Source organism: Labrus bergylta, chromosome 22 (assembly GCF_963930695.1).
Source record: "Labrus bergylta chromosome 22, fLabBer1.1, whole genome shotgun sequence".
In the NCBI taxonomy this organism is placed as follows: Eukaryota; Metazoa; Chordata; class Actinopteri; order Labriformes; family Labridae; genus Labrus; species Labrus bergylta.
The window spans coordinates 12767533-12778973 of NC_089216.1; the positions used below are offsets into that span (position 1 = coordinate 12767533).

Genomic DNA, 11441 nt, shown 5'->3' on the forward strand with positions numbered 1-11441 from the left:
ATGGAGAGCCAAGCAGTGGAGCAGCAGAGCTGCGAGGACGTGCGGAAAAGCGGCTACCTCCGAAAGCAGAAGTCCATGCACCGGCGGTACTTCGTGCTCCGCGCCGCCTCGGAGCGTGGCCCGGCCCGCCTGGAGTACTACGAGAGCGAGAAGAAATTCCGCGGTAAGGCCCCCATCCCCAAGAAAGCAGTGGCTCTGGAGACCTGCTTCAACATCAACAAGCGGGCCGACTCCAAGAACAAGCACATGATCGTGCTGTACACCCGGGCCGAGAGTTTCGCCATCGCCGCGGAGAACGAGGCGGACCAGGACGAGTGGTACCAGGCCATGGTGGAGCTGCAGTGCAAAAGTAAGCAAGAAGAGTCTTTTTAAAAAATAAATAAATAAAAAGAAAAGACACTGTCACATGCACGCTCTCATGCATGCATGCACACACTCAATACTGTATGAGGCTCCTGCACGGGAGCAGAAACGTGGCAGGAGTAGCGCACTGCAGATCGGGACATGTTTGGATGATAATGCAGGGCTTGTTTTAAAAACAATTAAAAGCTCCACAAGCCAAGTTTACATAGTTTGCGTTTGTGCCATGGTTGCGCTCCCTTTGCCTTTTTTTTTATTTATTTATTTATTTTTATAAATGTTTAGAGTATAAAGCTGCATCGTGTTGATTTCCCCACTTTTAAAAACAGGTTGAAGTTGTTTACAATCTGACGGGCCTGCGCGTGTAAACATGCACCTTTTGAAGCTGTGACGTTGGGCTCATCCTCCCCCATGAGTCCTTGTCATACTGGTGTCAGCTCAAGATATTTGTTCTCAGGTCTCCTCCAGACTTTGCTAAGTTTCTCTCTCTTCTGCGGCCTCAGCTGTGTGCGAGTTATTTCCCAACTGCTCAAACACACCCTGTCCTGGTGTTTACCCTCTTTGCTGCTGACACTGCAATATTACATCAGACATTGATCCCTAGAGGATAACAGGAGAGGAAAGGTCCTTCCCCCCCCCCCACCAAAAGTAGTCAAAACCCTGACTGCGCCATTGTTGATTACTTCACATTTATTTGACTGGTAATGAGTAAGCTCAGCCTTTAATAAAGCCACCAACCCCTCCAAAATAACATCACCCATTTTCTTAAATGGTGTCCCTCAGCCGCTGGGTAAACACAGCTGTCAGAGTAATAGTCCTGAGCAAGGCAACTTTAAATCACCTGTTAACCCCCCCCCTCCACCTCCACCTCCACCTCCACCTCCACCTTCTTTCCCACGACGAGGCAGTCGTAGAAAACTGAGAAGATATGAGGGTCAACGTGTTTCTCACTCCTGACCTTCTGATTTGTAAAACACATTCTGATATCTGTGAGTTCACTTGGAATAAGGGTCAGTTGTTTTCTGGTGCAGGGAAATTTGGCTGATTGACGAGTGCATTAGGGAGACTTTATAGCTTATTTGGACTTTTGGCTTTCCCTTTGTTGGTTTAACACGACTTGGTCTGTGTTTGTGTGCTTTCGAGTTGTTTCCAAGAGAAAGGGAGTCGGCAGATGTTTGAGTTGAGCACTTTTGTTTCTGTACCGAAGAAGTCTCTTATATACTCTTTGGTAACTAAGTGCGTATGTGTGCAGGTTAGTTAGCCTCAGTTAAATATAGAGATGTTTCATTACTTGTTTTCCTTTTTGATTCTGATACTCGAGTAATAGCCGAAAGCATGTTGTGCCGTGAACCTGATATAATGCTATATATAGAGAATATAGAGATGTTGTTAGAAACAAATATGTCATCAGCTGTAGGTATCTTACCCTGTGGGGACGTGGTATGATAGCTAAGCTCGTTTAATGTCCTGACCCAGCGCAGTTACCAAGTCGTGACCTTCAAACACATTGAACACCAAAGCGACAAATTAAGCTAACTTTCAAAAAAAAAAAAAAAAAAAGTGGCTACAGAAAAGTTTTTTTTTTTTTTTTTTTCAACACTTCAATCGTTTTAACTCTACGTAACACAACACACGACATCCTTAATTCGACGGCATAAGAACTAATCGCTAATTGGTGATGTTTTTGCTCGCTTTGACCTTCGAGCAGCGCACTGCTGTTTGTGCGATGCTAGCTTACGCTGTGACGTTTGCTAACACGTTCTGTCCTGCTCCAAATCAGAAATCTCTACCTGCAGCCATGCTATTTATAATTTGTGCGGTTACTAAGAAGATAAAAATAAGTTTTTTTTTGTTTTTTTTGGCAACTAATAAATTATGATGCACGATTTGCCCCTTGACTAGTAGCCTACTCCTTTTTTTTTTTTTTTTGTATCGCTACCCAAACAACTCTTCGAGGTTATCAGCCAACCCAGCTGGTGGCACAACCATCTTCATCTTAAGTCACAGGTCCAGTCCGCTTTCTGGTCTCCCTTTTTTTTTTTTGTTGCTTCCAGTGTTGGGTTTCTCTTGTAAATCAGCCACGCTGACAGTGACAAAAGACTGCGGCCGGCTGCTGTGTAAACTCCCTCGTTGGCACTGGCAGGAGGTTTCTTGTGGTATGTGCTGCACACTTTCTGCTTATACATGAAATGAGGACACACACACACACACACACACACACACACACACACACACACACACACACACACACACACACACATACATGATCCAGCTATGTGCATGCAGAGTTTCATAAGAGAAGAGTGGGCTGCAGGGTCATGGCCAAGTGCTACCTAAACCTGCTCGTGTGAAAATAGCTTAAACACACACACTGTACACTGTCAGGATTCCTTCCTTTAATAACCCTCCTCTGGTATGCGCAGCTCATACACAGTTTCACATCTTCAGTGTCTATATGTTGATTGAGCTCCTCCCCCCCCTTACCTATTTCCAGTCTCACACTCTTCTGTCACTACACTTGCACTGCTGTCCACACGGTCAAGGATCTGTCCCACATTTGGGAGTCGGGAGAAAGGAATTCACAGCCTGCAGACAGCGTGCAGGGCAAAGCTGAGATGCTACACCTTTCTTCCTCACATAGTTTCCAGAGTAGTAGACCGCTCCCTCAATCCGATACCTGTCAGTCACTGCTGAGGGGGAAAAGAGTTGAGTTGAACTCAAAGTTATGGTTTGAAGTTTGATATAAGTAGCATGCATGTTGTGGAAAAACGATGCAGTACACACGTCCGTGTTGCCATTCTGAGCCTGGGAAACCCTCCAAAAGCCGCCCAGGGAGCCGTCCACTATCTCCCAGCTCCCTACTCTTCTGACCGGCAGTAATTACACAAACACGAGCCAGCTGCCGTGTAGAGCGGTATTAGAATCCCAAGTTATTTATTCAGCTGAGTCCAGTAAGACCCTTTCGGCCGGCGGGTACAGTATCAGACTCGAGGACGGCTATTTGTTCAGCTATTAGGAGTCAGTCGAGTGTGTAAAGGCTTAACCTCGACGAAACGGGGCTGAAGTGAGGCCAAAACTCTTTGCCTCGCCTGGAAGACTGTCCTGCAGCTCGGGAGTTGTTTCTGTATTGGTAGAGTTAAACACCAGCTACAAACTTACACAAACTCAATGACATGCTTCTCAGTTGCTGAAATCAGTGCATTTATAGTGCTTGAAGTGAAGTGAATATTTGAGCATTTTCTAATGCAGAAGGAGAACACAAGTCAACTCATAATTTCAACTTGTGATCTGGGAAACTGTGATTTGATTTATACTTGTCTATGCTGACATTTTAAAAGCTTTATGATTTACCCCAGTTACTACTATCAGTTAATTTAATTTGGCTTGGGTCAATGTCAATTAATGTACATTAAAAACAAAAAAAGAATCAGCCTAACAGTGATTTTTTTTTAAATAAAACGAGGTGTTTAAATTCTCAAATAGATCAGAGAAGAAACACAAACAACAATATAAAGAAAGTAATGTTGCAACCCTCCTCTTATTTTTTTTACACCCTGAAAATATTTCATGTTTGTTGAAAAGACACAAACATGTATTGTATTTAGGGGGAAAAACATCCAAAAGGTCCCTTAACTAGTTTCTCTGAGCAAATTCTCTCACCGACTCTCGCTCAGAGCTCTTATAAATCAAACTTTAGCTTCTAAAAATCCATAATTTTCTGTGTTTTTCCGCCATAAATCATAATCAACCGAGTATGTTCGGGTTTTAGACAGTTTATCAAAACAAAACTAATGAATTTAAAGATCGCTGTAGCTACGACTGCAGTTCTCTTCCCTCTTTCTGACATTTTTAAGACGATTGTGAAGAAAACAATCAGCTAATTTAATGAACCTCACCATCCACATCAATAAAGGATGGGTTTGTTTTGATCTCTGAAGCTGGTTGACCTCACTACAGTACAGTCAATCTCCATGAAATGTAGTTTTCTGTGTTCAAAGCTCCAGAAAAATCCCATTGGAAATGCTTAGAAGAACATCTGTTTCTGAATAATTCATGCTAATCCACAAACCTCAATATGAACACTTTCTCCTTTTGCTATAAATCTGTTTTCACTTTGTTGTTCACTGTGTTGGTCTGTGGATTATCATGATGTCATTTATGACACTTTTAGGCGCCACAAAGCAAACACAGCTGATCAGTGCTATGCAAAACTTAACGACAGCCAGAATCGAAAACTCGGGGGAATCACAGCAGAACTCCTAAATCTGAAATGCTATGATTAAACTTGTGTTCTTTATGGATCAGATTATGAACTTAGATTCTCTGCAGACTGTTTTTTTTCCTCAGGATTGTCATCTGGCTGCCCCGACCAATGAGATCTGGATCTCACCAGTGGCTCGCCTCGCCGACCGATTAAACGTTAAGCTGCTCTTAAGCACTGCTCATCTCCCTAATTAGGCGGTAATTATTGTCTCGAGGGTCAGCGGCTGCCTGGTGGCGCAGTGAGCAGAGACCGTGAGCTAACAAACTCAGAGGAGGGCGGAACAAGAATCTCAAATTAGTGCCACAAGATCTGTTTTTTTTTTTTCCCCTTCTCTTCTGCTCATTTAAAGCTCAGGTCCTGCCACAGGATATTTCCTCTGCTTAAACCGTTAGCGCACATAAACCCTCTGTTTTTATTTAACACGACAAGCACGGCCGACTCCGGTTTGTTGTGATGCAGCATCCGTAAAACATCACTGTCGTCATTCTGAAAAGGCCTTGAGCAGTCCTCTTGGTCTGTGGATTAAGTGCCCACCCTTTGATTGACAGCAGAGCAAGGCCAGGGGCAACAAGATGCATTTAGTCGATGAGCGGCCATATGTTGAGCGCGATGGAGCCATGGGGCTTTAAATGCATAGTAACCTTTTATAGGGGCCAGTATTGATTGCTGTTGGTTGATACCAGACCATTAACGCTGTCTAGAGCAGGTCAGGGGGTTCATGAGCTGAGATTTATCAGCCTCGCACTGAACATGTTAGAGAGAAGCATGCAGAGAAATTAGTGAAATCCAGCCTGATCATGTGGTGTTTCCAGTGTTCGTCCTCTGGGAGGTGAGACACGGTGCATTGATTGGACAGTCTGTTAATGTTGTTACACAAGGGGGGAAACTCCCTTTCTACATCCTAACGTGTTGACTTATCTTTTTTTAATGGACTATTTTGTATATAATTAAAAGAAATACACAACGAAATAGTAGGAAAAAAGTACCCAAATGTACTAAAAGTGTCATGTATAATCTCAAGAGTTCAGATTGATGTTTTTTCCTTGATCCAATGACGTGAGGGATGGAGATCAGATTCCCAATTTACTCATTTAAGTTTTGATTTGTTTTGTCCATTATTATTCGCTGTAAGGACTGACATGTAAAAATACAACGAGTTTCTTAAGAACACTGTATTTATATGAGCATACAGTTCAGGATATTGGAAAGTGGAAACTATAATGAGGTAACTCCTCAATCCCGTTCAGACGTTTCTGCTGTGTTGAAAATTAAACCATGGTTTAAGTGATCTGTTTCTTTCCCTTCACACATGACGCCTTTTCAGATAAAGAATAAAAAAAAAAAACTGACTGGAAGAAGAAAAGCTCCAAAAAGATTTTGAAAAATGAGAAAGTTTTCACATGGAACATGGAACATGGCCACAAGGGAAAGGGCACATTTCTTCCTAAAAATAATGCTATAGCTGTCATTTTGATCTGAAATCTTTATTGTGTTTTGATACAGAGAAATATGTAATCGTATCACTACAACCAGTCATTAACTCTTAGTTAAATGACATTGGTGCAATTGGAAGCATATTTGATATTCAAAAAGAAATGCTGACTTAAATAATGCTGTTAACTCTGGGGACTTTGACTGTTCTAACCCGATATTACAGAGACCGTTTATTTACGAACTCTGAGCCAGACTCACCAGAAAAAGTCCAAGATGGCTGCCAGTTTGGCGGGATCACTAAGCCGTTTGAACTGGAGAATACCTCCATGGAGGCTTTTATTTTTTGCGTGTCTCTGCAAGGGACAGCAAACTTTGGATGCGTCACAGATAATTTCATGTGCTTTTGTGTGCTTGTTCTTGCGAGTGTGCTCCTCTTGGCTAACGCAAACCACATGTGAAATGAACCTCAGGCAGCATCCAGAGCTGGGGAAGCATTGTGTCCCTGAATGTGGGCCCAGATATGGTGGGATTACAGATGGTAGAGATGGATGAGGAGATAGGAAGCGGAGGAGTTTAAAAGAAAAAGAGGAAAATGGGTACACATGGGAGCACGAGATTAGCGAGTGTTTTCAGAGCTGGGTGGCTTACTGAGTTTTCTCTCTCAGATATACGCTCGGACAAAACGCACACAGCTGTCTCACATCTATCTGTACTTGTAAACTGGTGTGGCAGTTGGGATTGTGGGTAAAGCAGGGGCATGGAAGCTGAGATAGAGGGCTGAAAATGGGGCTTTAGCCCGCAGAAGTTTCTGTGCAGAGTTTTGTGGTGTTACGGCGCAGCATTGCAATGAGGTCAGAAACTTGAAACAGGACCTAATGGGGGCCAGTGAGTTCATGCCAGACTCGTTTCCCTGATTTACAAGCTGCATTAGGAATCTAAGAAGTATGATTTGTTATGAAATTTGGTATAAATGTCATTAATTGAAGTCTGTTTTCTCCAGCAAATGTTCAAAATTTGTCACAGAGATGCATTTCAAGATGAAAACAAGGGGAGGCACCATACTTTGGTTTTGTGTTGGTGCCAGTCAGATTTTGTTACCGACCTCAAGGCAACAAAAATCCCCCCTCCCCAGTGGCCAAGTGTCTCAACAACAATACACCCTATCCTGGCTTTGCTTTGATTGTGAGCCAATACAATCGGCAGGCCCTAAAGACCTACTTCCTTAGGATTTGTGTGATAACCATAACAATTATCAGCCTGTCACTCGGGGGGGGGGGGGGGGGGGGGGGGGGGGGACTGTCAATGTCCCAGCAGGCATCTGGTAGCCCCCCCCCCCCCCCCCCCCCCCCGGGTAAATATGGCACCCCTATAGCCCCAGAAAAACACACTCCCATTCTAGAAGAACGCACTGCAACGTTAAATGGGAAAAAAATATATATATATCATTATAAAATATTTTAAGAAAATTGTATTCGATTTTGGCTTTTTTATGTACAGTTCATGTGCTGAACCGTCAAACAGCAAATAATTGTGCATGAATGGACAGCAGTGTTGGTCATGTAGGCTACAGTTCCCGAGTGAAGGACTGAAAGTTTAATGTGTGGTCGCGCTGAGAGGGGAGTAAACAACTAGTGCGTGAATAAGCCAGTGTAAGTTGTTTTCAGGTTGCTAAAAACAGACTTTAAGGAATAAATACATTTACCTTGTGTGAACTCTTTGTCCCAACAAAAAAAAAAAAAAAAAAGTCTTATCAAGGTTGGTTGAATGTTTTTCCACACGCATCGCCCATATTCAACCAGCTGCAACCCTAACGCTGATGCTTTTATTACCTCCAGGTGTATTTCTAGTTTCATGTGCATCCGCCCTTTTCATCTCCTGTTATGGGCACATTATCAGTGCATGTTTTTCTGAGGGCTCATTATGTTCTATAGGGGTTGCTCCTGTTGCTCGGAAGTTGACAGCCTGATAACCTTTTTATGCAAACTGGGGGAGAGGAAGTGTAGCGCTGTCATGAACGACCCCCAGGAGGAAAGCCATAGGCGATCTATTATTCATACTCTACATGTAGGATCAACCTTGGCGTTATGTAATCATGGGAATAGGTCTGCGATGTTCCATACGGCTAAATCAATTCAACCGCTGTAAGAGTCGGTGAAAACCTTTTTTTTAAAGAGTCTCTGTGCTCAGAGATTTGAGAGAGTGTGTGCAGCCTGAGTAGCCCTGAGATACGGACGGTGTTTGTGAACGAGCTGTTGAGGGCACAGCTGAGGTTTAAGGCTGCAATGTACTCAAAACAAACAGCTCTTTTATTCTACCGAAGACACATACAACGGACTCTTAAAAAAAGGAAAAGATAATCTACAAGGAATATACCCTGCTGCAAAATAAGTCCATTTTACCCCCTTAAATTCTACCAGTAGCTTTTCGAACACTCACTTACATGAGCTTTTTTGCTTCTTTGAACCATACTGCTCTAAAAGACAACATTGTCAATTACAAATATAATGATTAAAATACAAAGCTTAATCTTTCATTTGATACGAAGTACTGGTAGACATCATATAAAGCTTTTTACACAAAGTTTGAGTGGAATCGTTAATAAAACCTGCAACAGATCAGCCAGAAGCACTCTAGACTGTTTTTAATTGCATCTCTTCAAAACTCAACATTTCAGATGAATTACAATAAAGGTGACATGTCAGAATGTTTTGTATTTTTCTAATCATTTTTTTGGTCCAACATCTTGGCTTGTGATGCTTTCTGATTCAAAGTCTGGCAGCAAAACTGATTCACTTCTTGATATTGCCAGGCCTTCAAAATGACACAGACCTTGTGTCATTTTATAAAATAAAATATTGATTTGTTGAAGTGTCTACAGACTCTTCATCACGCTGGTACTAGAAAACAATGTCTATCTCTGGCATTGACAGCTGGTGAATCGGTCAGAGTTTATGCAAAATAAACATGAGAACAAAACCTGCTTAACAAAGTTTTGTTCACTCTTTATTCATCTATGTAAACTACAGTGTACGTCGATGAATATGGTCGATAAATCAGAGATCTTTATATTTTCTTATCGAATTCTGATGAAATCCAAAGGGAGACAACAATCATCTCAATGATGCACTGTAAAGAATTCTTAAGGAAACCCCTGAGTGATACAGGGTTTAGGGAATGAAGAAGCAACAGGCTAAATAGTTTTAATTTAGAATCAGTAAACCTTCAATTAGATTTTTTGTTCAAGAAACTCTAAATACATTTTTCTTTAATCTCAAAGATTCTTTCACACGGCCCCTCTTAAACTCCTAAATAACTCACTGATATCTCTTTGCAGTTTTCTGCAGTCCAAAATTCCCTCAGCCCCCCACAAGAAAAATCCCCAAACCATCCCTTCCTGTTGTAAATCTAAATTGGGGAGGCAAACTGGGCTTCTTGCACACAGTGTACATGAAACAGCCATGCATGGCCTTGAGTGAGTCATCTAATGTAAGGGGGGGAGTGCCTCTGCACACACAGCCCCAGCCACAGCCTCTTCTACGTTAAACAAAATCATCTATTCTGAGGCACTTTCAAGTTTTCAGCAATCCTCCAATTTTGGGGAAGCAAAAAGACGGCTTTTCTATCTCAAATAAAAAGGTTTTAGGTGTAGATTTTAAGACATGTTTCTGATAACAGAAGCTCAGCTAATGCAGTCAATGCTTTAATTGACGGATATGGCCGTACAATAATACAGGTGCTGCCACATAGAACATCCAGGGAACAGGGGAGCTTCTTCATGAAGGTTTGTTCCTTCAGTCTTGTCATGATGTTTATTGATTATTGATTCTGTGTTAAAGATCTGTAGTTATCATGCTTAGATATATCCAATCTGGCAGTTACACAGTTAAGGAATGTGGCACATGGAAAGAAAGAGGAACTTTTCAGGGTGGATTCCTTACAGAAGAATAAGGACCCACCCTAAAACGTGACTCATATTATGGTATTTCTTTAATCCTGGGCTTTCTACTAAAATTATGTGAAGTCTCTTGTTGGTGGAACCAAAGGGGCTCAGAGGTAAATCTTCAGTATATTCAGAGGTAGTGTCAATACCTGCCAACAGTCAGTTGCACAGCTTGATAGAATTAATCGGCACATTTTTTGCTACCGATTTGAAAAACAATACAATGAATTTAAACACCAAACAAGCTGTCAGACATTGTTAAAGTGGTTAAGTAGGTCCACTGCCTTTATATGGCCCCTCACCAAGAGCTTTCCCTTCTGTTTTTCCTTGCCTCTACAATCCACTACTATCTGAATATAGAATACCCAACACAAAGGGTGAATGGACTGTCTGTACACCCACTGAAAGACACCAGCTTTTATTAGTTTACAAAGTAGCAGTTTATTGCCAGTAAAGCAGTTTTAAAAATGGCACTTGAGGAGCTTATTGGGTGCTTTCTCTTGAGTATCTAACCATCTATTGGAATTTGTTTGCTTTGGTTTTAGGAGGATTCACTTGTAAAGCATTTTCCAAGTTGTTTTTTTCCACAACAGTTGTTATTCTCTGGTCATCATTCTTGTGCAGGGCTTCGGTTGTCAGCAGTTTCTTTTTTTCCACACTGGTATGTGTGCTTGTGTGTACATCAGGATGCCTGTGCATGATTGACAAATGGGACCCGAGGTATGGAGCCTGCAGGTACAGTAAGCAGGTCTCACAATCTCCTGCATGCTTGTTTGGACTCATATCTGTTTTAAAAATCTGAGAAAATTTCAATATCACAAAGCATACATAAAGGCACCTTGCCCTCCACTATCTGGTAAATAGTGGTGGTTTCACTTGGTGTTCCCATTGTTCACAGATGCATGAAGGTCAAGGTAGTTCTCTGTTGCAAGAGGTTGTACTTGCCTGTGCTGTTCATAAATCTTCTTCTTTAGCACTGTAATAAACTTTCTTTGATTTCCGGTCTTGTTATGTCCTCCACCTGATCCTTTCCCATTACAACAACCTTTTAATCTAATGATATCTTTTTTCTGTCTCTCAAGGTAAGAACCCCACTGACAACGGTGCTGCAGGGGACTATGGGGTGCCCAATCCTGGTCCTGCATTCAAAGAGGTGTGGCAAGTGAAGGTCTGGCCCAAAGGCCTGGGTCAAGCCAAGAACTTGGTTGGCATTTACCGCCTTTGTCTGACTGAAAAAACGGTCAACTTTGTCAAGCTCAACTCTGATGCTGCAGCTGTAGTGCTGCAGCTGATGAACGTCCGACGTTGTGGCCATTCAGAAAACTTCTTCTTTGTTGAGGTGGGGCGCTCTGCTGTGACAGGCCCGGGCGAGTTCTGGATGCAGGTGAGTCTGTATTATACAGCCCCCTTTGTGTTAAAGTTGTTCTTTTTTTGGCCTGGGGG

At 42.2% G+C, this 11441-nt stretch overlaps 1 protein-coding gene across 1 annotated transcript in view; it reads left to right on the forward strand.

The window, feature by feature from the left end:
• si:ch73-335l21.1 (insulin receptor substrate 1-B) overlaps nucleotides 1-11441 on the forward strand; it is a 49754-nt gene continuing 38313 nt past the window's right edge. The window contains exons 1-2 of the mRNA XM_020629192.3: nucleotides 1-349; nucleotides 11081-11382. Of these exons, the coding sequence (XP_020484848.2) occupies nucleotides 1-349; nucleotides 11081-11382 (651 nt within the window). The remainder of the gene's footprint in view (nucleotides 350-11080; nucleotides 11383-11441) is intronic.